At 46.8% G+C, this 25,966-nt stretch overlaps 1 protein-coding gene across 2 annotated transcripts in view; it reads left to right on the top strand.

Annotated features, from left to right (window-relative positions):
• The first annotated feature begins 2,269 nt into the window (after positions 1-2,269).
• The window catches only part of dock4b (dedicator of cytokinesis 4b), a 117,139-nt gene continuing 93,442 nt past the window's right edge, over positions 2,270-25,966 (top strand). For both annotated transcript variants that reach the window (XM_056424696.1, XM_056424695.1), the window contains exon 1: positions 2,270-2,372. In XM_056424696.1, the coding sequence (XP_056280671.1) occupies positions 2,336-2,372 (37 nt within the window). In that variant the 5' untranslated portion in view covers positions 2,270-2,335. The remainder of the gene's footprint in view (positions 2,373-25,966) is intronic.

Raw genomic sequence — 25,966 nt, 5'->3', positions numbered from 1 at the left:
CGTCACAAGCAAAAATGTGATGGAGGCCCAAAGTTTGTGCCGTGATTCACTGATGCAGATCACAGTCGGGTTTCCAGTTTCCAAAAGAGCGGACTGGCTCCAGTATCCCGTCCTCGCAGGGATGAATCCATCGGGCTTCTCTCTTACTTTGTGCCCCGGCTTATGATTTATTCATATGTGAAGTATTCCAACAACCCCCCACTCCCCACCCTTTACCCGCAACCCCCCACCTCTCCAATCAGAAATATCGAAGGAGGCCACACGGATACACACTGTACAATTAATCCAGCTCTATCTGCTCCCGCGCTATTTAATTAAATGTTTGTATTGTGTGTCATTTACTTCACATGCTGTGTTGTTGGGTACCGTGAGAGAAACATGCGGCCCATGATGCTCTAGTCTCATGGGATGCACTTTAACCTACCAAGCCGGCAGCCAGCTTTCGGGTTGCTTTTTCATTGCACCTCTATTCATAATTCACCATGTAAACTACAAAGCCGGATTGGTAAACGGACATGCAAACTAGTGATGAGAGACCTAGAAAAGAAAGACACATTTGACACTTGCAGCATGGGAAATTAACATGCACTAGAATGGGTTTTGACAAAAATAAAAAAAGTAATCCTTTGTACTCAACACAACACCAGCTACACCCAGGCAGGTGATGAGAGTTAGAAGGGAATGAAAGAAAGGGGGGAGGGGGTGTACGGGTGCTATGGATTTATTAGATGTTGAGGACACAGCTCGTAAAGAATGTGTGACATTAGGTGTACATGCACGCCCTCACATGCAACACAGGCATGTACAAACTCACCACCACGTGCACATGCAGGCACACATATGATGTACGTTGAGTGCTTTTATTTTGGCTTGTGGAACTCCCTCCAGTTTTCTGCTTCCTCTTATTCAGTCTCATGTATGTTTCATGAACCAGTCCTCCCAGTAGAAAGCCTGTGGGTCCAAGATGGAATGATTTACTCTTACAAGGTCATGTTCTCCACTAATAGCCTGGGTCTAATGTGCATGTGTGCTTCCATGTATTGTTATAGGAGGAATGTGATAATAATAATCTATAGTAATCTTATAAGATAACTACTCATAGAAAGGCCAAAACAGAGGAATATTATGACGACTGTAAAGATGCTACGGATACAATTATTTTCATCTCCAAATCAGCGTCACTGGGTTATACTACAAGTCCCAGAATGCGTTGCTTTCGTTTCTCGCTGCGCAGACTATGTCGCTGCATTCAAGTGCTCCTCGGAGATTCCCACATCCAGTTTTGTAAATCACAGTTGCTGCTTGCAAACTCAAGTAGTTGTGATATACAATAATAAAAACCAAGGTGGGACATCTTGGTGACATATTTGTAGTAAAATAACAGTCCGTTGAAGTGCCGTGGAAGAATGAAGAGGACGTGTGTAAGTTGTCATCGTTGTATAACTTGTTTTATAGCTAATATTTCACCCTGTGTGTGGATTTGGTGATACCCGTCTGGAAGGTCATTAATGTGTCCTGTCTGTAAAATAGTATAGCTTAAGTTAACAACAGAGAAGCATCAAAAGAGGACGCACAAACTAAGTTCTAAAAATGGTGAGGGAAGCTAGTATGTTTAAACTAGGAGCTTATGTGTTTTATACTCGAATAATAGTTCTACTTTAACATATTTTGAGACAGTTAAATATGTATAATACCAATCACTAGCTCACTAGCTAACTTTATGCATGTCTATACAAAATGACTAATGTTAGTGGTGACATTAACCACTAGCCTAATTAACCTTATTTTTAAAAAAAACATTTCTTTAAAAAAAAGTGTTTTACTTTTATATTTAATCAACTTCATGTAAATAAAAACCATTTCACGTAGCTAACCTACCGTTACATGTAACAGCTAGGTTATATAGCCTGTACAACATAGCCTTACAGGCAATAGAAACACTAATAATGCAAACATATCTTCTAGTTAATTGCTTGTGTAACACAACTAAATTTGATAGTTAAATGAAGAGATATAGTATTGAAATACGTGAATTTAAACATTAGATACTGAATGTCATGCTTTCTGCCTCCTATTATCCCAACGAAACAATCATTTCGCTGGGCCGCTCACGTGGAGTGTTCACATTTCCGACGGCACTTGAAGGCAGCAGGTCTCTGTACCACTACGCGCAGCAGCAGCAGCGGCGGCGGCGGCGCTTTCTCCCTCTGTAACCTAAACAATGAGTCCTACTACACACCGGAGGAGAGCACGCCACTAGAATGCGTTACACAGCACCAAAAACCTGCTTTTCCCCACTATTCCGACCACTCACTTCAATGTGCCGACCGTAGACATGTGGATACCTACAGAACATGAGAAATACGGAGTCGGTGAGTCTCGTGCTTTATGTATTTATTTTTCTCTCAAACTGCTGTCCTCTGCGTTTACTCGCATTCAGTTGGAGGGCATGTGTACAAGCGTGGACGAGTTCCTCGAGGTGAACCCGGCTCTACGAATGATAATTTCCAGCATGGTGAATTGCATTATGTGTATTTATTTTGTATGTGTGTCTGGTCAGTGAAGGCAGCATCAGCTCCGTTTCAAACAGCCCGTGATGAGAGCAACTGGGTTTCATCTGAATGCCACATAGCAGAGCACAGGGTTGTCGATCTGACCCCCCACGGATCGGGTTGGCTGTATGCACAGACACGTTGGAATTGTTGTTTTTCTCTCCCCTACTCGTGATTTTGCCCTTTTGGCATTGTCAGGATAACAACTCGTGGGCTGATGGTTTTTATATTCTCTATATTGTGTCTGTTTTGAATGGGGGGAAATCAGCTGCTTGCCAACCAGCCAGTCAGTCAGTCAGTCAGTCAGTCAGTCATCTGCATGTCTGTATTTGCTCAACCTCTGCCAGTTCTTCGAAAGCAATACACATTTGAGAAAAACAAACAAAGAAGAGACCCTTTCTCTATTTTCACTGCCTCTGGGATTGAGATAGCAGCGGACCTTGAGAGGTTCTGTGCGCGCGCGCGCGTGCGCGGGCGTGTGTGTGTCAGTGTCTCTCTGGGTGCATTGTTCCAGGCTTGTCGGAGGCTTTGGATCAAACACTGAAGTGAGATAAACAAGCGACAACAACGCAACCGAAGCCAAATGTTGAAGGGGGGAGAGAAAAAAAAAAATCCCACACAGACTTTGTCTTGTTGGTCTGGTTGGAATTTCTTCTTTGCATGTCTTTTACCAGCAAAAAAAAAACAGAGGCTCATTGAGATGCGGGAGCTGAGAGGCGTGTTTTATATCTCATCATTATATTCCCTAGAGATATTGGTCTGCTCTGTGTGTGTGAGATGCTCTGGTCCTTATTCATAATCCCACCGCCTCTGTGAAAACCAGCCAATCATCATTTTGCGAATCTTTGCCAGGAAAACTACGATACAGCTGTGATATGAGAGCAGATTATACTTTATTTAAACGTGCTCGCCTCATTGTGCTCTCATTCTTGTCGGGTGTCGTAATGAAGCAGGCTCCCATGGCCTTTTGGAAATATTGTTTACTGTCCCCAAAAAAGCTATACTTGCCATCCCGACCTGAAATCAGTAAAGCACAGTGAACCAGAGCGGAGACTTCGGGCTCTCGCTGTCACACTCTGTGGTTTGGTCACTTGACTGCTAAATTACCCCCCCCCCCCCCCACACACACACACTTGTGTTCCTTCTCTGTCTGTGTACAAGCGCTAAAGCCCTGATACTTATCCTATCGTCACTGTGCAATTTTATTACATTTAATCCTGTGCAGTGCAAAGTCCCCTGGAGCCCATAGCACCCATATTTATGATGGGACATCATCAATTTCTTCCATTTAGCTTCCTAAAGCCATTTCTCAAAGGTCATTTGATTGGATAAAAGGAAGACATTTTTATTTTGAAAGCTAAACACTCGCCATTGTCCCCAAACGGGAAGGGAGGGTTCTGTTAATTGGATTAAGGGAGGGTTCTGTAAATTGGATTAATTTTTCCCCCCAAATCCCATATTTAGTTCTCAGTGCCAGCAATAAGACTTAAGTGGCTGTGATTATTCTTTTTTTAAAGACTTGTTTTGGCAACGTGGCACTTCTTTGTGGCCTGTTCCTTATTTTTTTTTTAAGGAAGGAACTAGGATATTTTCCTGTTATGCAATTCAAGTTACTTGACAGACACACACACACACACACACACACAAACACATGCACACACAGTGAGGAGCTGTTCGTGATCGTACATGTTAGTTTTAGCTATAGGAGCAATATTTATGCGTCAGGTTTTTTTTTTCTCACGCTGATGCCCAGAGAGCTTGATGTGCTTCTGATATTTAGTGTACATCCTGTGTCAGATTCTGGAGAGGATTTAATTAATTCTAAATAAGTGGGTAAATGGAGGCTTCAGAGAGGCTCGGCTTTAATTAAAGTCCCGATGAAATGCCCTTCTAACCCTTTTAAAATCACATCCACGGTCATACTGTGCACCCATTTAACAATACATGCACAGCATTGACAACACAATCTAATTTCTTTAAATCCAATCATCTTTCCTCATTGTAAAACAAAATATGAATATAAGTAGCGACCGATTTTTAACCAGTGTTGTGGGAGACGTCGCATCACAGAAGGTCAAAAGTCGGGATGAAAGGCCAGCCGGTAAAGAGACGGCCGAGGCGTATTCATTTAGATTTGGTTTCACTGTGGGGATGACGGCGCACAGAAAGAAGGCCCGCCTGCCCGCGGCTGGTCAACCACCGCATGCCCTGGCCATGGACGTCTGATTGTTGAACCAGCTCCTGGATAAAAGAAGTGAGGGAGGGGGGTTTCCAAAGCTGTGAACACTTCTTCGGAAACATACTGACATAACACACAGCTATTCCTGTGCTGCCCTGCACACATAATTGAATATTCATCAGATAATCCCAGTGAAATTAAACACTTCACATTTTCACACTGCTGAAATGTGTTGCAGCTTTGTTGGCATGGTTGTGACACAGGCCATGGGGAACGATTCCATCAGCTGGTCTCCACGTTCACCTTTTCTTTTTTCAAGGGGACAAGGATAACCAAATGTTTATCCATGTGGCAAAATGACCTCTCGCCTGCAATGACATTTGACCCCTGAATTATTCAAGCCAGGAGCATCTACTGTTGCCTTCCTACAGGTCTCCACGCCTTGTAGCAGAACACCATCTGAAATCACACCTCACTCGAATTAACATCACCTTTTATTATTACTGTTAATGTCCAGTCCTGCAGGGCTTTTTCATGAATACCCACGCTGTAGAGTTACTGTGAAATCTAAATATCTTTTCAAGTAAATCCCCACCTCAGCCATTTTTAATGTGATCTCCTCCCGGTGCTTCCAGCGAACATGTTATCCCCTTTTGACGGGCAGAGGCAGGCGAACTAAAAGAGCTGGGGAATCCTTGAAGGAACATTTGATCTCGAGCCAAATCGAGATGAGATCCGAACATCTCGCTGTGTTATTGGAAGGTTGCATCTTTTTGATGTCGAGCCGCCTTACGAGCAAAGCGGGGCCCTGGGAGGACAGGGGCCAGTGCCATTGATGAAATATGAATGGACTCTCGGCGACTTGATGGTGAGGCGTCCATTAGCCCGCCACCGGAGTGATTACTGCTTTTTAACCTGAAGAGAGAAGGTTGGAAGATTAATAATGAGACAGCGTTAATAATCTGGTTCCTAAATGGACTTGGGACATGGAGACGTTGGATCGAGCCGAGGGGGGGGGGGGGGGGGGGTCCTCTAGGTTCAGGAGTCCTTTTGAGCACAAAAGAAGGGTTAGGATTTTCTCGTAAGAAAATGATGAGATTAGGCATCAGAGGATTCCAAGAGGCATGAAGGTAAATGGTGAGATCGCTGGACAACAGAGGGACCCGAGGTCGTCCCTCCAACATGCCCGATGGTTAATCCGTCACCAATGTCACCGAAGACGAACGCACTTGATCACCGACTGCAGCCGGCACCGGAGGCTCAGCGTCGTGTCCCGCTTGTAGAGTCCGAGCAGCGGAGTGAACGCTGCAGACAGACAGACAGAGTGAGGCCTTTCCCCTCATTAAGACCCTCAGATACAAGCCGTCGAGCGTGTCATTGCTCATCATCATTTAGAGATAGAATTAAACTCCTTTTAACGAGTTGGTTTGGATTCACGTGCGTTGAATCCTCCACCGGTGGGGGGGCGGAGACGCTTGATTTGTACGGTTTCCCGTTCTGTCCTTATGAGTGTTGGGGGGTGGGGGGAATAAATACAGAATGGTTCAGCGGCCTGATTGAATGTTCCCGCTCGAGGCCGCCCTCGCCTGCGATGGAGGGCCGGCGTCGGGGGGGCCTGAGGGTTTACTGCTCTCCCAGGGCTGACATCGTTGTTTCCTTCCCTCTGGGGGGAGGAATTTCGCTGTGTTTGATAAGGAAAGGAAGGGAGGGAGGGGGGGGGGGTTGATGGGTGGCTGAGGGGTGCTGGCGCGTGTCAGGGGGTGGACTCATTGTCGCGCCGTCCGCCCCTGCCCTGTTATCCCCCCGAATGCAGCCCCCTCCCACTCCGCATTGGGATTAGCAGGTTGTTTTGGAAGGGGGGCCCCGAGGCTCACTCCACCATGATACCCATGATTCCCTAATGCAGCAAGCCCCCGGGGCGATGTGTGTTGCGGGGTTGGGGGGGGGGGGGGCAGTGAGGTGAAGCCTACCAGCTTGTAATCGCTCCCTCCCTCGCCCGTCCGTCGCCTCGTCTCCATCTGCAGAGATAGCGCCCCTTTCACACTCACTCAATGCAATCGACATGGAGGGAGACCGTGGGAGGGTCCCCCGCGACTTGAACAGATGCAGAAAATGAAGAAAGAAAAAGGAAATAGAGAGCAAGAGAGTCAACCAACCAGCCCACTTATAAGACACAAGCTGTTCCCTGGTGTGTGTGCGCGCATGATGTATGCGCAAAATAAATCTCCACGGACATGTGACATATGACGAGCGTTGCACTCATTGCTGATCCCCCCCCCAACAATAGGAATCCATTGTGGCACCAACAGCAACGTGGCCCGAGACGCGAGGACAGAATTGGGAGGAACGCCACCACCGGAGCGTTTGTGCCGTTCAATTAAATCGTGCTCTATTTATCACAAAGCCCTCAATTCTGGGAGAAAAACACCCAAACTGCACAACCGGTTTGTTTGGGTTCGTATTCGGCGACAATAAACCCAGGAAAAAGGACACGCTTGCATCATCGCAGTTATATTTCGTGGAAAAGAACACGTTTGACCTGTTTTCTTTTCACCTCCATTCAGCTTTTCGGCACCGCACACGATGGGGGGGGGGGGGGGCTGTACGGAGATGATTTCCAGTTCACCGGAATGCATATGCGGCCATTACGATGGTCATTATTTCACGTTGACATGAATTATTAGTTTCAAGCGCTCGTCTACTCTATCTTTCTTGGAGGCACACTTCTGTTTCAGGATCCGAAAAAATTTGATGAGAGCAAATGGATTTCCTTTTTTTGTAATCACGTTTGAGTTTGACCGTATACTGAATGACATGTGTGGCTTTTTGGCGACGCTCCACTCTTATGAAATACTCCCGTGTGAAAGAGGTTAGTGGGATATGTCGTATTAGGAATTGAGCAGCTTAACGTGTGTGCGTTGGTGTGTGTGTGTGTGTGTGATTTCTGTCATCTGCATAAGGCGGGGGAAGAAAACAAAATTACTGACATGCCATTTTCATAAACAAAGGGCGTCTGCCGCTGACAATCACTGTGATTGGCGGGTGAGAAGAGCTGTTTATGCGCTCAGGAGACGTTATGTTTTAATTCCTCATTTACATCAGAAAAAAACCCCCCGATTGCTGCACTGGTCTGTGTGTCGCTGTAATCCAGGCGTGCGTTTATTGACCATAAAGGAAGTGTACATTGATTTGTGTGGCTGACCCTGTGCAAGATAATGACCTCAAGGCCTCCATTTCCCTCATAAAGCTCGCCTCAGTAATAGCTCCCCCTGCTCACCCTCAAGTTACCAAAACCAGAGTGCTTAAATCCATATTAACATGCTAATAAAAAAGTAGTTATGATCTGTTCAGGATACATCTTATGTCATTAATGTATCATTTATTGCTGATGAAATGTCGCGGCTTGCTTTAAGGACACATGCATAATTTAAGAGTGCAAAGGGGCTAATGGCCGTGGTGTTCTCTGTATTCAATTACCCCGTGGATTCTTGAATATAGAATTGGCCTCCGACGCTGTCGCTCACGCGGTCACAGCGGGATGTGCGAGGGGAGACTCCGACGGATCGCTCTGGTCCTGTTCTTTGTTTCGTTCGGTCGGTGAAATCTATTTCTGTTTTGGGATGATTGACCCTGATCAGACCAGATCACAGAGCATCATTTCTGTGCATCCTATCCCCACTCGGGATATCATCCTCACCAATGCTGTGTATACGTCCACGCCGAGAATTTACCATGCGTGCTTTCTTTCTTGTTTTCTTTTAGTTTTCTGATGATAACAAAATACTCGTTTTGGATTCTGCTGACACGACATATTTAACTGTGCTCGGCTCAGCCTCATGCTAATGATCTGTATGAGCAGCGTGTCGGTGCTCTCGTGGTATGTGTGATATTCTTTCAAAAAGGATAAAGAGGACATGTGCAGGATTTTAAAGGCTTATACCACTATCAGTATGGGAGAGATCAAAATATCAGATTCTGATATGTCATCTGATTTAAGAGGGGAACCAATACAATGTCCAATTAGAATGTGATTTTTTTTTTAAGAATTGGGGACCAATCCATATACTGATTCTGGTCAGGGGGTCGTGTCTGTACATCCAATCGTTGTGGAGATATGCCGCTCGCATGGCCAAAAACGATCACTCCATCTTATCAGCAAAACATATCACACTGACACCGATATGAAACATTTTCTAAACACACCAAGCCCCATTTGTGAAGGTTTCTCATGATACGTGAGCATTATCTCAACGGCCCCACGCACAGGTGTCCTTTTAAAACTGCGCATCCGCTCTGCAGAGTATTCAAAAATCAATCTCAATTAACTTTTGTTGTCGTGCCACAACAAAGGACTACAGATGCATTTTGGGGGGAGGCGTGACCTAAATTTCCGAGATACGATCAAATTGTCCCCCGAAGGAGTGCAGCTCGACCCGGGTTCAGCAGAGTGAACCGTTTCCAGAGACAGCAGGTCACACTGTGATGACCCTTATCTTATTTTCTGCCTCTTTCTTCTTCTCCTTCCCTTATCTATCGCTCACTCATTTCTTTTTCTGTCTGTTTTTTTCTTCTATTCCCTTTCTTCAGTAGCCCATTCCCCTCTATCTGTGCTGCTGTCTGTTCCACCTTTATCTCTCTTCCACATGTTTCTCTTCCCCCCCTCTTCCTCGTGGAGCCACAATCACCTGTCCAAATATCCACAGATACCGCGTGCCGTGTGTTCGACTGTGTATATCTATTGTGTGTCACATGCAGGTTTGTATGCCTGTGTGCACGTTTTGTACGTTGCATTTCCGTGTCCGCGTGTGTGTGTGTGTGGCAGCCTCAGTGGACTGTAAGTCTGAAGATGATAAAGCACTACGATGCCCCACAGGCTTTGGAGTAATCGTTTCTACAGGAGATGTACGTCTTTTTGTACGTCTTTTCTTTGTGCCACATATAAATCCTATTCAACGTGCCTCCTTTTGAAGCAGGCACATCAACCTAAAATGAGATCTGAGATCCGTCGTTTTTTGAAGTTGTCGTTTGAGATTAGGAGGCGTGGCAGCATACACGATATAAGCATGTCAGGCTGAGTGTTAGGACTCCGTGGGGAGAGACACAAAAGGAGAACCCGCTATGCAGAAACACTGGGACGGAGACTTTGGGTGGAGGTAAACCAAAAGAGCTGAATATTAAGTCACAAAACAAGGAAAAAAAAAAAACTCTCTGAGCTGAGAAAAAAAAAACCCGAGCAGAGCAGCTGAGATGGAGTTTGACTTGGACAGGCAGGATGGATAGAGTGGATGTGGATCTCAGTGACGTAGAACTGGCGAAGTCTGATGGTGTGAACCGGGTCTTAAGCAGCTGTGGGTGAGTGGTGTAATCGGTGATGATGAGAAACAGGAGGCGGAGGTGAGTTGATGGAAAAACGGAATGTAGGTCAACCACGCCCATCCAGGAAGACAGACAGATAGACAAACAAACAGAAAAAAGGAGGAGGAGATACTGCAATCCTCACACTGAGGGTTTTCACGATGTCGAGGATATCAAGAAAGCACTTATTTGCTTCTTTTTACCCCGAGTTGTTCATCTAGTCTCACAATCAGACAGTTGCCACAAGGCTGTAAACTCAGCAGCAACTAGAAATCTCAACGTAACGCTCGCCATAATAAGCTCTACAGGTTCTGCTCATGTCAGCTACGTTAGCAGGTATGTCCTTTGATGTCACCAGAAATAGCGATATACTTTGTCCAAATCAAAATCCGTCCGATATGAAGCGTTTTATTGTGTTGAGTTTATTATTCTGACCTCTGAGAAAAAACAATGCTCGCCGGCTAAAAATGAGGAGCATGCTTTAATCAATACCCATTGTTTAAAGATGTAAAGTGGTAAATCGGCCACTGTTTTAAAGTATGGGCTGCACGTGTGCACCGAACAGAGAGCTTGACCGGCATAGCAACAGTAACTAAGAGGGCCGTGGCTTTGACGTGGGCATGGCAGGTGGACATATGGCCTGTTCACGTCTCCCTTGCTTTGCTTTCTGTCCCATTGTGTCGGTTCTATTTCCGGCCTCGGGTAACTCACTGTGTTCTCTGTGTTTCCTCCGCGGCGGAGGCAGCTGCGCTCTGGCCGCGGTGCAGCAACGACACGCCAGACGGACGCTTCATCCTTTTCATTCATCGCCCCGCTGTCTATTACTTCTGCCTCCAATACACAAGCCGCTGTGTAAACTTGTTTGTCTTCTCTTCTCCGTCTGTTCATTGAACCTCCTTCCTTGGGTTATTTTTCATTTTTGTATTTTTTTTCCCCCCCCCGACGGTCCGTTCAGAATCTATTTTTAAAAGAAATCCTCCGCCGCAAACTGAGACGCCTGCACACATCCACCGTCGGTATGCCGTATTAGCGGCGCGTTTATCGACTGTGAGCTCACGAGCCGTGACAGTGACATCGATCGGTTTAGATACCCCCCCCCCCTCTCTCTCTTTCTTTTTCTCTCACTTCCCTGAGAGTGAACCGCTTTCCCATCTCCATCGCTCTTCTCTCCCTCTGTAAAGATCACACTGGGCGGATCAGCCGCCGCCTGGCAGATTCCTATCTGTGTGTGTGTGTGTGTGTGTGTGTGCACCTCTTCCGTGGCTGAGTCAGTGTTTATGCAGCCTTTTTTACATTTGATCTTTGTCCCACTTGAGGCGCGTGCACGCGAGCGCACGCTTCCTGCTCTCGCTGAGCGGACGGCCTGCCTCTGCTCCGCACGTCAACCTGCTGCATGCAGGAGGTGCTGGCTCGCCGCTCGCCGCTTGCCGCCCTCGCTTCCCGCCGCCCTCGCCTCCCGCCGCCCTCGCCTCCCCTCACTTCCTCTCTCTCTGGCCGTGTGTACAGGAGAGCCAGTTTAATGTCAGGTTTGACTTTCAAAAAGGGCTTTTCACTGCAGCCCGCCAACGCTCGCTTTCGCCACGACTTTTTTTTGTCAGTTTGAGACTGAAGTTTCGAGACCTGATGCCAATTGATTTTTGCCACCCAAAGCTGCTCAGCTAATGGAGAAAAAAAGGCTTTATTCTAGAAGAAGAAGGCACAGGATGTGTGGCGTTCCGCATTTTTTTTTTTTTTACTTCCATGGGCCAAATGAAAAGAAGACTTACAACTTTGAATTGGATTAACTCCAATCTCGGGGACAAAGCCCCAACACGTGATTATTTCTAACTGACTGTTCTCCTCAGCTGAACGAGTTGAAGAGTGTTATTGCCTCCAGAGAGTCTGTTTAATTCATCAGGTTGACGAAAACCTCCGACCGCGACCCAGTTCACTTCTTACGTCTCCTCTTTTCAACCCAACCCCTCTGTGGGGACTGCTTCCGGTTGGAGTGTTTATCCAGTGAAGAGGAAAGCCTTGAAACCACGCAGAGGCAGAAACAGAACAGTTCAATACTTGTCTTGATTTAATAAGTCCCTCAAACATCTGAGCTACTGGATTATTACCTTCGCGTTTAAAAATGCAAAAATGAAAATGCAGAAGGTTATGTTTTGATTGCCGTGTATTTATTTATTTATTTGTATGGGTGTTACTCGCATAACTCAAAAAGTATTAAACCGAATCGCATGACATTTGGTGGGATGATTGGTTATTATCCGGGGACCATTTGATTAGATTTTGGGATCGATCGGGTCAAAGGTCAAGGTCATGAAAAGGTCAAAATCTTCTTTTTACCATAGCACGGTCAATTTGTATCCAATTGGCAACTAATGCCAACATGTTCATAATTCAATGCCCAATCTTGTGATATGCGAAGGTATGCGCTCTACCGAGTGCCCATTCTAGTTTGAAGTTGTGTTTGTCTGAGCGCAGAAGACCAAGTGTCTTCCCGCTTCCTGCTTCTCATCGATGATTGAATGGGGCCTTTATCAGCCTTCGTCTGGCAACACCAACGGTTGGCACGGCAGCGCATTGTACTTTGTTTGTGCTCCTTTTCTGGAAGTTGCCCAGAGAATTTCTCGTGTTGAATCAGGAGACTTTCCCCGGGACGCCCTCGTGACCAAAGGGACTTGGATGCAAATGCGAAACTAGTCGCTCGGTTACTTTGGACACATCTGGGGGACATGGACATTTCTATTTACCTGACAATGCTCCATTGTGAACAACAAATCCGGGGTGAAAATGAACCGTTTACAGTCTTTGTGCTCGGCTAAACCAACCGGCTGCTGCCTGTAGCTTCATATTTACTGTACATCCTGAAGACAAATTCTACCTAATTACCTTCGCATTGAAAATGCGGAAGGTTCTGTTTTGATCGCCGTGTATTTTTTTATTTATTTATTTATTTGTATGCGTGTTACTCGCATCACTAAAAAAGTATGAAACCGAATCGCATGAAATTTGGTGGGATGATTGGTTATTATCCGGGGACCATTTGATTAGATTTTGGGATCGATCGGGTCAAAGGTCAAGGTCATGAAAAGGTCAAATCTTCTTTTTACCATAGCACGGTCAATTTGTATCCAATTGGCATGCAACTAATGCCAACATGTTCATAATTCAATGCTCAATCTTGTGATATGCGAAGGTATGCGCTCTACCGAGTGCCCGTTCTCGTTGCACCTGGGTCACTCCAGGCGCTGGTATCAGCTTATTTTCTTACCAAAAAGGGGGATATCCAACCACCGTGGTATTGGCTTGAACATGTCTATGTTTGCCGCTAGCATAATTTTTTTTTTCAAGCATCCACCTGGTGCCTTTATTCCCCCCCCCCACCCCCACATCCCCTACCACCAGTCGCACCCTCAGGGAGGGAATCTAAAGAGTGGCGCTGCTATAAGCGGTTGAAATGGATCCCCTCTGAGTGTGTGTGTGTGTGTGGTGGTGGGGGGGCGAGAGAGGAAACGAGTAGGAAAACCCCCCACTGTGGTGGCCTTTTGTGCGGGGAGCACTCGGTCCGGGCGACGGCGGCGGATGGACACCTCAGGCAGTTGGTTGACGGAGGAGACGACGGGAGGGAAGAGTTATTGTCTGTACGTATGGAAACAACAGAGGCACCAAACATGATCCCAGGGCAGCCTCCCTCCCGGCGGGATGGTTCTCATACCTCGCGAGGCCCCTGGCTATTCTTGCGAACAAGCAATTTATGTCGAGAGCTAAAACACACAGAAGCCGGCATGGAAGTGGCACGGCAGCTTTGATGTCGGCGAGAAAATGCCCACTTCAACGTGTATGTCGAGCGCAAAGATAATCTCCGATAGCCAAAGGTTTTGTTGGCCAAGTGATTAAATACATTGCGTTTGCGGTGGCTACCATTTCATCCTCCCCAAGGGCACCTGCATTTTAAAAATAGCATCAGAGCCCTTCTAGAATTACTCAGTACCCAAAGAGTGGTCTCTGCTGTTAATGGATCAATAATGGGAATCTCTTCCTGGATCATGTATCCCCCGACCTCTTCATCTACCGCCGAATGACCTGTCAGCATTTTCATTTTGACCTTGATGGTCATTAAAACCCCCGTATCATATTCCAGTCTTTGAGCACGTTGAGCTTTTTTGAAGAAGAAAAGATGCTTTCATGTCGTTTCACTGGTAACACTTGAAAGGCTAACGCCACGGAGAGCTTAACTTATCAGTGATTTACGCCTCCCGTCTTCCCTGCGGCGCTCGCTGGTACGCGGCTACATTAGTGAAACGAGGCCTATTTGTTTCCCCATCACACTGAAAAAAAGAAAAACTTAATTGGAGTCGTGAAGCACAAATCTCTCTCTCTCTCTCTCTCTCTGACAAACTCGGGCCTCCCGCTACGTCGTGCTGACATAATGAGTGTGGGGATGCTAAGAATACCGATGCACAAGTGGAACATGCTGGACTGCACACGTTTATAACACATGTTTTTAGCATGACCGCTGATGCGGCTGTTGCTTCCCCCGAAGCGGAAGATGAAGGTCTCGGCTCGTGAGTCGGATCAAAAGTGCAACCGTTTTTATTTTTTGAACCCGCCTTTAATCAGCGGACGGTAACCCGGGCTTCACATTATTCATAATCGCTGGTTGTAATAACAATATCAACCGGGTACGAGGATGCCCCCAATTTGACATTTCATATTCTGCGGCTGCTTTCCTGATTAATGGGTTCAGAGGTCAGTATGGTAATGGCGGTGATTGAGTGGGTGTTTGGAACCAGGTCATTGATTTGTGGAGGAATGTTTCCAGTCATCATCAGCGGTGAAGCGTCACCCTCCGCCCCCTCCGCCCCACCCCTGGACCCTCATCTGGACTACAGCCATAATCCTCTCCGCACATGGGAATACGGACTGGGTGACGGCGTCTGCATACGGCTGTCGTGGCCGTTGAGGTTTTCCTTTTACACGTGGGAAGAGCTTTGTCTGATTATTATTCAGTTCACTGCATTTAACATCAGCTGTGACAGTTTATCCGTGATCCTATGGGATTTAGGGCTGCCATTAATTGATATTTCACTATCATTGGTTTATGAAATGTCAGACAAATAGCAAAATGTTTCCATCGCAAGTTCCTTAAACCAAAGAAAATGTGTTCATATGTCTTGTTTTATCCAACTGATAGTTTAAAAGACTTTATAATCTGATTATAATGCTATAACAATGAAGGAGTCTGTAAATCTTGTAGAATTCTGGCAGAAAATACATTTCTTAATGATTCAATTGTTATCTAAATATTTGCCAATTTGTTTCCTATCAATCAGCAATTGGTTTTAATAGTTTCAGTTTCAATCATTTGGAATTAGGGCTGTCACGATATTATATTTTCATTCCATGATTTTCACGGCCAAAAGTTTTCAAGAAAAACAAATATTGCAAGTACAGGGCCATTTACCGTTTACTTCTATACACAGAGAGCCCACGCTCCGACTGTGTGAGCCCATGAAAGCTGATATTGGCTGGATATAATTTTACTGTATATGTGCCCAGTTTCCCAATTACGAGACACCCGGAAGAGATTATGAAGGAAGGGGGAACGAATGGGAGGTGGATGTGGGATGCGGGAGGAGAGACGGCGAGGCGGAGAGAATCAGACGAGACGCTGTGACGGATGGCGGGCTGTCACTTGAGGGTCCACACGGCGTTCCTTGAGCTGGCCGAGCGCCGTCCCACCGCGCCTCGATACCCGCTCGACTTTTGGGAACCTGAACGCGGCATCGCTCAAATGAGGCTTCACGTTCCTACTAACCGTGGGAGGAGGAAGACAACGATGAAATTACTGAGGAATGACTTTCCTCCCACTTATCTCATCCCTCTTCAAGATCACAGCCCCTGCAGCCTTTAAAAAAAAAAACTGGTTTTAATTACAGACGGCGTAAGAGGCGCACACAACTGCGGTTGACCTACATCGGGGAACTGGGCCGTTTTTTCTTTTTTCTTTTAACTCGGCCCCCGTCAAATTTTTACCCCACTCGATTGATTCCGTCCGCGTGAGCACGAGTAAATTAGCTGAACACGGCCATTAGTCCTGTCACTGCCTGTCCGTCTGCCTAGCCCACTTTAGCTTGGACGAGAGACTTCACGAAACAAACCGGAGGGCCGTCTCTTTGTGCGCTCTGACGTCGCCGCAGTAATGGGCAAGATTAAGGCAAAGTGTGAAGTAGCTCCTCGAGCTGAGAAATTCAAAGCAGGCAACGAGGGATTGTCTTTGCGTGACAGTCGAGTCTTGGTTAATTATTTTTACGGTTGGAGATCACTCGAGTGGGTACTCTCTCCCTCTCTCGCTCTCTCTCCCCCTGTGTCTTTTGCTCAGTGTAGCTTTTGGCTGTGTGATTTCCTACGTGGTTTGCACACACACACACAGACACACACACACACACACACACACACACAGTTTGATCCCTTGTCGAACGCGTTCCAAACCGCGGTGGTTCTCTCTTTTTTTCCCCTCTTCGGTTTTTCTCCATCTCTGCGAGCCCAACGTCCTCCAACACCAGGAATAATCCTCCCTCGATCCACCAATGGCATGCGGCGCGCAGGAAAAATAGCCCCGGCGACAGCTGAACCCCGTAGCCCTGCAGGAATGTGTGGCCACGTGCGCACGAGCCGTACATTCACGCCGCACAGAGCGCCTCGTTCTAAAGATGGCTGCACCGGGAACAACCAGCCGGGGTTTACATCAGCGTCTTTGTTGATGTCGACTCGGGAAAGTGAATTTCGGAGGACGAGTCGCCTCTTGGATTTGGCTTCCTGACAGCAAGCGCCCTGCGAGGTCACCGGGGCACATGGAAGGAAGGAAATACATTTCCGACAGAAAGCCATTACAATTGTAACACTAATGATTTCCCCGACGTATTGTTTTTGCAAACCACGTTTGTATGCAAGAGAGTCATTATGTGGCAGCTTGTTCCAGTGCATCAGTGTTTTCCAATCTGGCCCCTACACTTGCCCGTGTCTTTGGTGCGATGGCGTGTACGTTATAGCAGATGTCAGAGGAACTGGGACGCCAACGAGCCGCGGAATCCAAGCCTCATTTTCAGTTTTCAGTGTGCGAGGCTCTCTTTATAGGGAAAGAATGAGAATAGGTGCCAATACACACACACACACACACACACACACACACACACACACACACACACACACACACACACACACACACGCGCACATTCATTCTCCAAATCGTGTGGCTTATGGAAAAGGGGGAATGCGTGTCACGCAAAATCATTTTCATTTTAACTCCGAGGCTTCGGGCTCCATGACAGATTTCCTACTCGCTGTCCGTCTTGGTTCAGCCGCCTCTCGCCTCTCGCCGCCGTCGCCATCTCGTCACTGTCGGAGACGCTCTGGCGTGATTTCCGCGTTAAAAAAAGGGTCTCCTCTGCTCTTCCAACCCCGCTAAACTTGAGGGACCTGTGGCAGAGCTCACACACGCTTGCTGCTGCTCCAACTTGTGTGATCCCCGGTGGTGCACCCTGCACTTAGAAACGCCTTTTCAATGGCTCTTTGTTTGGAGGCCTTTAACCCTTGTGTTGCCTTCGGGTCATTTTGACCCGATTCAATATTTAACCCTCCTGTCGCCTTCGGGTCAATTTGATCCGATTCAATGTTTAATGTCGGTGTTCTTTCGGGAGTCAACAAACAAACTTAAAGTACCTCACACTTAAACTTGGAAAACAATATTAATTCTAATAATTTTCTGGAGATTTTAATAGCTGGGGTCATATTGGCCTCAAGGGTAAAATATGTTAGTAAATATAAAGGTAACAGGAGGGTTAAACATTGAATCGGGTCATATTGACCCGAAGGCGACAGGAGGGTGAAACATTTGCAACACAAGGGTTAAGGAAGTGGGTTGGTTACAGATTTACAGATTGCATTTGAAACTAGAACGGGCACTCGGTAGAGCGCATACCTTCGCATATCACAAGATTGGGCATTGAATTATGAACATTTTGGCATTAGTTGCATGCCAATTGGATACAAATTGACCGTGCTATGGTAAAAAATAAGATTTTGACCTTTTCATGACCTTGACCTTGACCTTTGACCCGATCGATCCAAAAATCTAATCAAATGGTTCCCGGATAATAACCAATCATCCCACCAAATTTCATGCGATTCGGTTTAATACTTTTTGACTTATGCGAATAACACGCACGCATACAAATACACGGCGTTTAAAACATAACCTTCCGCATTTTCAATGCGAAGGTAATAAGCCTGTAAACTATGGAGAGGAACACAAGAGTTAATCCAAGTTAGAGACGTATCCATGTTTTATGATTATTATATGAGTGCTGATGACCTCCCTGTTATCTAACAGTGCTCAGGTGTCTCCCTTCATATGAGACAGAATTCGCTGTTGCGTGCCGCGGTTTGTATTTTTAAAAATTGAATATCTTCCTCATTTTCTCTTCCGCTTCTTTACTCTCTGTCTCACTTTCCTCAGCCAACGTATTCATTGGAAAACACGATGCCACGTGTACACATTCATTGGGATTGGGTGCCAGTGCTTTGCCGCTGTTTTTTTTATCTGTGGTGATATTTCTCCGCGCATGGGATTTTGTGGAAAACTCCCAGTGTGATAGGATATTTAAAGCTGGAGTCATAGGGAATTAATAAATAGGGGAAAATTCCCACCAAAATGTGCAACGAAGAACACACACACACACACACACACACGCACAGATAGTTATAACTGCTGTCTGCTTGTTATCGTGAAGCTGTGACTAGCTTCGCTGATAATACGCTCCGCTCCAGTGGATCGTGTTTTTGTAACACCTGCCATCTGTGTGTCCTTTGAGTGGAACCACTGACTGTGTGTGTTTCGGAGTTACTGCTAGCCGCCACTTCCTGTGAAGTGTCTTCAATTGCCCGGCTGTACTCGGAGGCCATCGCTGCCTGTCAGTGTGTGTGTGTGATGCCTCTTTTATTCTCCCTGCTTTGTGTCTCATCTTGTTTGCGTTAAACCAGGCTAAATACGACTCTTTCTCGGTGGCTGGCAGCGAGATTGCCAACGCTGCGCGGACATGAAAACAAGTAAAAGAATTGCTTCAATTGTCTTCAACTGTATAATTAGCTGTGGGCCTTTCACCAACATGTCATGTACTTTTCCTTTCTTTCTGTGTCATAGTCTTCTTTTTTCTTTGCACTTCTTCTGGGAAGCTTCGCGTTCGGCGGTAGCCGCATGGGGTCATTTCTCCGTGACCGGCTTATATCGTGCTTCAAAGGCCTCATGACTAATGGGAGACTTATGATCTGTGGGGGAATTAGATGGAAATGACTTGCGAGGCTGAAGTCAGTATTAACCCCGTGGTCCACTGATGACATTTATCTTCAGAATTATTTTCCTTTTACGTCTAAACCCAATTTATGCTAATTTCTCTTTTTAATTTCACATCTTCTCAGGCATGCCCTGCCCAAAGGGACGATGTTAACACAGCCTCTTGTTTAGGCTTGTGGGTTTGGAGGTGCACTTCAACCGACACACACACACACAAAAATACATATTGTATCTGCGCATATGATACCGCAGGTATGTTTGTGGTAATAGCAAAAGCCCGGGTCGTGGTTTTCACAGAAATTAAGCTGTAAAGTTACCCTGAGCTACACTATTACTGGCCTTTTTATTTTTTATTTCGATAGAATTACCCCGCAAAGTGCATCGAGCTGTTTATCTGAAACCCACGAGCACCAGGAAACATGGACGGAGTTAAAAGAAATACGTATAATTGTTTTAATTTGATCTCAGAGGAGGTGTTGGCGTGCGCCAGTGAGTTCCGGCTCGCACCCTGCACTTGAGAGGGCGGCGGTGATGTTGCAGGCATCGCGTTGCCTTAACGACGAGGAGAAAACAAAAGACAAACACTGTGCATCTGTGTGTGATGAAATAAGTAACTCGTTCCCAGGCTACTCGTGCAACCATCCAGTGGGTTTAATGAAGAAGAAAACCTCCATATGGCCGTTCACGGCTCAGTGCACATTTCGAGATGGCGGGCTACCCCCCCAACCCCCGGTTGCTCTTTTTGTGTGTGTGTGTGTGTGTGTGTCATGTGCCTCCGCAGTCCTAAGAGCACAATCTCATGCATCGTGTGCATGCACGAGATGCTGTATGTGTGCAGTACAAACTGCTTGTTACCAGAGTCGATGGGGAAATGTTTTTTTAATGAGGTGATAAGCACCAGCTGTCGGGTACGATACGTCCGAATCGAACGGGGCAATGCCACGACATTTACGCAGAGACACGCGCCGAGTGTACGAATGAAACTCATCCTTCCGACGCTGAGACGCACGGCTCAGGACTGTAAAACGAGGCCCGGCTGATTCATTTAAAAGCGCGGAAAAATGAGAGGTTTCCTGCTCTCATCAGCCAGCTCCGATGAAAGATACGTGTATTTATTTTAGGGTGCTCCTGCTTCTTAATCACTCACAACGAGGTGTTTACTTCAGAGATAATGGAAGCGGCCTATTTATCGCTTCTGGGGCGTACGGGTACAACCATCCGAGAGTCCGCTGGTCCATAAATTCTGCATCTAGAGGATGGAGTCTTGCGTAATCTCACATTACATCTTGGATAACGGATCATAAAGTGATTTAGTCTGGATCCAGACCAAAAGCAGCTTGTGTTAAAACAATAAGGGGGGGGGGTGTAGGTGGAGGCGTATCGTGTTATTTCCAAGTGAGACAGCGAAATACGATCCAGTAGTTCCAGTTGGAGTAACACTCTGATTCGCTTAAAGAGTGACGGGCAACACACTCAAGAAAAGGAAGGTGTCTCAGGAAGGTGTTTGTGAAGACGAGCTAAATGTTCCCCTCATATTGTGTTTAATTGTCGGTGGAAGAGAGCACTGTGTCGCTTAATGGACCTCAAATAGTGTACCCTATGACACTATGGTGATAATAACAGTGTTGAGTTGGGTTGAGATCTGGCGCCAACGGATAATCTCTCTCTCTCTCTCTCTCTCATATATAACTGTTCTTTGCTGTTATCTAACAAGTGGGAGTGTTTTGCTATTTTCTGATTTCTTTTCTCCTGCTTTAATGTCATTCAACTCCGGAGCTCTTCTAAAGTCGAAGCCTTTCTTCCAGCAACGAGGACGCTCTTGTGGCCGATAACTTGGTGGTTTTCAAGATCACAAAACAGAATACAATGGGTATCTTTTCCACGCGTTCACATTACAAGGTCTTAAAAGGGGTTCAGTAAAAATGGTTTGTGAAATATATAAAAGAGTGCGACGATGTTGGTGGAGCCCCGAGCACAGAGAAGCCCCTCCAGCCGTCGCCAGCCCGTACGGCCGTGCAGCAGCGGCGCAGAAGCGATTAACGGCTCCGGGGGGCTTCGTAGAATTCAACTTTATCGATCTTGAATTTCACTCGGGTTCTTCCCTTTGTGTGTCGTGCGGCCCTCTCCTCCTCTCTTTCATCCCTGTGAACGATTCGACCGCGTTTAGCGCCCTGCTCTCGTCCGCGACCCCCCAGTGGCCCCTGCCATCGGCAACGTGCAAGAGCCGTCCATCTCCCCCCCCCAAGCTGCCATGCCAGCTCCGGGGTAAACAAGGTGCAGGGAGGTGCACAAGAGCTGACAGCTACTTATCTGTCCTGCCTCTCAGTTTGATGCCCTCTCCCTTCCGTTCTCTCCCTCCCATCCCGCCTCTTTTCTTTCCTGTCGTCTCTCTCTCCGCTCGCTGCTCTGCCGCCTCTATCTGTCCTTCACCGTCTCTCTCCGTCTCTCTTTCTAGCCAGACTCACTCTTGCTCCCAGAAAGGACACACACACACACGCCTCTCTAGTGTCTGTCCATACAGGCTGCGCTGCTTCTCTTGACAAACGCATGACACAAATACTCAAGTCGCGCCATTTTTTTGGGGGGATGCTTGTTTTGGCTTTACCACCTTTTCATCATCGTTTCACCATCCTCGACTCTTCGAGTTGCTAAAGCCCCGAGGCTGTGAAAACGAACGTGCGCGCGTGTTTTTCTCCGTCTCCCATGGTGATGGTCTACTGCCGATGTCACGTCAGTGAGACGTGACATCGGGCTCTGTTGAATAGCTGCCGACAGCGAAACTTACCACCTGCCACATACATCGGGAATCTGTGTGGAGTGTGTGTGTGTGTGTGCGCGCGCACTTGGAGTGAGGTCACTCACTCTCTCGCAAGGTGCTCCGTTCTGTTTGCGCAGGTTGCAGGTTTTCCCCCGTCAGCGTGTGAGTTTACATCTGCATGTGCTGCTGCGGCATAAGTGCATAACTTCTTGTAATTTGATTCAAAAGAGCTGGCAGATAGGTCAGCCCCCCCACACACACACACAGAAGGACAGCAGATAGAGAGAGGAAAAGGAAGTGAGTCAGAATGAGAGCGAAACAGATTGATGCACTGGGTTTCACTTGACACTCCCACTTTCAGCCATTACACCTGAAGGGAGAAAAGCAGATGTTTGCCTGTTAGTCTTTCTGCACCTTCCTTTTTTTTCTTTCTTCTTTTTCTCCATCCGTCAGTTGGAGATGCAGCCGACTTCCTCTCCACTTATGTATCCGATTTCCCCCCCATCCCTCCGTAACAGTATCTATCTGTCTCCCTAAATGTTTTTCTTGTAATGCTTCATCATGAAACACACCCACACCCTTCATTTCCCCTCCTCTCCCACTGTATGTTTGAGCCTTTCTTCCTCCACACTCTCGCTTTAGAGAGCTGCTGAAAATCAGCTCTAAAGCTGCAGCTTCCAGCATCTGGAGTATTACGAGCATGAGAAGGAATAGATGTTTTTTGAGAGTGTGGTGCTGTGTGGTTTGTCAGATAAAGTAACCACAGTGGTGGCTGAGGGTCTATCGTACAATATAGAGATCATTCTGGCTCATATTTCTTTGTTGGCCGACATTCAGAGTAAACATCGTGCTCACTGGGTTAATCGCTGAGATCTGGGAATGGATCAACATCCCTAAAAAGAAGAAAAATCAGGCGAGTTTTATGTCCCACGGTTAGATAATAAGCTATTTGAAAAATACAATTCAGGTTAAATATAAACACCCATCATGGTACTTTGACCTAACATATGCCAGATTAACCCAGCGTGATTAGGGATTATTACTGACACTTCCACTTTACCCGTGAATGTAATGGTGAAGATAACATCGTTCAACAGCCTTCTGCTCTTGGTCGTGGTGGCAACTTTAGTGCATTCGTACGTCCGTTGACTCACTCCCGAGGCTCTCATCGTCGATGTTCCCTCGATACCGAACGACAGCAGACTGACAAGTAGCTGAGAAACACAGTGGTGCGTTTAGAAGCTATATAGCCAGATATTTAACCCAATAACAGCATAGCAAGGAGAGTAAATATGCTAAAGAAGCTCTCCCAATGTATATGTTACGTCCCCTTTTGGTCTAAGGGATAAGCGGGGGGGGGGGGGGGGGGAACACAGGACAGTCAAAGAATAAGTGAAAACGCTCAAAAGTAGGAGTAACGTGGTCAAATAATATTTATTTATAACACAAAAGACAAAGGTATCATGACGTGGGAGAGATCGGGACAGTTGCGGTTGTGCCAAACAAATGAACTCAAGATAGCAAAACTAGGCCTGGCTATCTACCTCTCTGAAAGGAAACAAACAAAATGGCTTTACTTGCTTCTCGAACAAAGTTTGCGTCAAAACAATACAGAGGCAGCAACAACCAATAGCCTAGTGTTCCTAGACACACAGTGCATAAATGTACAGGGTACCCCAAACTTACCTACTGTCCACAACCTCTCACCACGAACCTTCACCTCTCAGTGTCAGTGTCCACATTAACACTCTCAAAAAACCACCACCCCAAAACTCTTCCGTCTTCTCTCTTTTAAACAGGGCCCTCTCAGCCGATTGGCCAGCTCGCCTTCTTGCACCCAGGTGCAGTCAGATTGGCCTGTTGAGGTGGCGATTGATGCCACCTGAAGAGAACACAAGGGGGGAGGGGAGAACACACAACAGTGTGACACGTAACAGTAGACATGAGCTGACCCGCAGGCGAGTGGTCTGGGATGAGAGGATGGTGAGGATGAAGATGGCCAAGAGCCTGTTTCGGTTGCTCGAGAATGTCCACAAACCACTCGAACATGGTCGTGACACATTTATACCGCCTGTGAGATATAATACATGTAACGCGTGCACTCAGCTGTCTTTGAAGCGGCACACACGACGCAGGCAGCCAGATTAGTGCCTGGGAATGAGGTGAGGTTTATGGCACTGACCTATATTTCCATTTAATCCGAGTCATTTATGATGTCCCCCTGCTCAGCGGGACAGACTGTTGTTGTTGTTGTTGATCTCTGTTTTCCTGCTCTTTATGACGCGGGCACGAGCTGGTGTTACCGTGGCTAATTAAAAAGGTTGTGAAAAAAAGAGATTTCGTGATTAAATGTGTTCCACTCTTTATTTAAAAGGTGTAAATTGCACATTTAATGGGTGGCTGTGCCCTGCACCAGCTTGCCTTCATATTGTTTTTAGCTCTTCCACGAATCACACACTGTCAGTATGAAGTTTCACATCCACGTCTCTGACACGCCGAGGCGACGCTGAAATGACACTGAGCCCCGAGCTGTGGCCATTTGGGGGAAAAAAACAAGTAATAACATTCCTCACAAAACTCGGCTTTGAGAGCTTCTGCGCCAGCAGCTTGATTTCGAGAGAAGGGGTCATTGTGGCTTGTGAGCGTTTCTTGCAATAGTGGTGAGGTTGCAATCTCCACACACACACACACACACACACACACACACACACACACACACACAGGCCGCGAAAAGAAACCTGGCGGCCGGCGATGGAGAAGGCAAAATAAAAGCCGTTCCTCCTGGGTGATTCTGCCGGGTCTGGCTTTTGTCTGCGCTGCCTATCAGACCTATGTGTGTGTGTGTGTGTGTGTGTTGTGTTTTGGTCTTTCTCTGTGTGTGCGCGCCTACTGCCAAATTGAGTTGCGTTCAAGGTCTTCTAAGCGCCGCGACTTTCAGCCGTCTGCCCGCTCTCCTCTCCCGCCGCCGACCCCCGTTGCTTCCCCTGCTTTAAAATTGCACGAAGCCGCTTTCCCAGCATTCCCAGCTCAACCAAAGAAACCACCTTTTTACGAAGATGAGCGTACGAGTGCACACACACACACACACACACAGACTTAATCAGTCTCCGGCTCACACCGAAGCTCTGTCAAAACTCGCCGTGACACTGTGTGCGTTTATTTGCCGGCACGTGCGCCGCGCGCGCTCATGAACACGTCGTCGTAGTTTTTCCGTACTTCACGTGATCCCCCCCGAGTTTCTCCTCGTGCGCCGCACGTGAACCGCATTCTCGCAACGGGACACTTCGTGCTTTGACGTGACGTGGAGGCATTTTTTTGCCCCTTTTTTACCTCACCACATAGAAAGATAAATGCCTGAAGCCTCTGGTTTGGAACACGGCGTGCGTCACGTGACGTTGGCTCAGACCAAAACATCGCTGAGCTAGTTTTGGTCTGAGGAGGAATGTTTTAGTCACATCGCTGGAATGGAAGGCGCTTTTGGTTTGGCGATGGCGGAGCGCACAGTGCCGACGGCTTTTGGACGGCGTAGGTGTCGAACGCAGGATGTGCATCACGAGGAAGCGGAGAGGTTTCCTGCTGTCGTAAACCTCCACTTCTGTGTGTTGAGTTCACCTTGAAAGTGAACAGGATGCAAACACACAGGACTTCCCCATTCTGAATATCACGTTTCGTCCTCTCATCATAATCACGTGCGTGTTTATTACAGGGTTCACACGGTCATGGAAAACCTGGAAAAGTCATGGAATTTTAAAATGGTCATTTCCAGGCCTGGAAATGTCATG

Source organism: Pseudoliparis swirei, chromosome 10 (genome assembly GCF_029220125.1).
Source record: "Pseudoliparis swirei isolate HS2019 ecotype Mariana Trench chromosome 10, NWPU_hadal_v1, whole genome shotgun sequence".
Lineage (NCBI taxonomy): Eukaryota > Metazoa > Chordata > Actinopteri > Perciformes > Liparidae > Pseudoliparis > Pseudoliparis swirei.
Note: the sequence above shows the minus strand (reverse complement) of the source record. Positions and strands in the feature narration are given on the sequence as shown.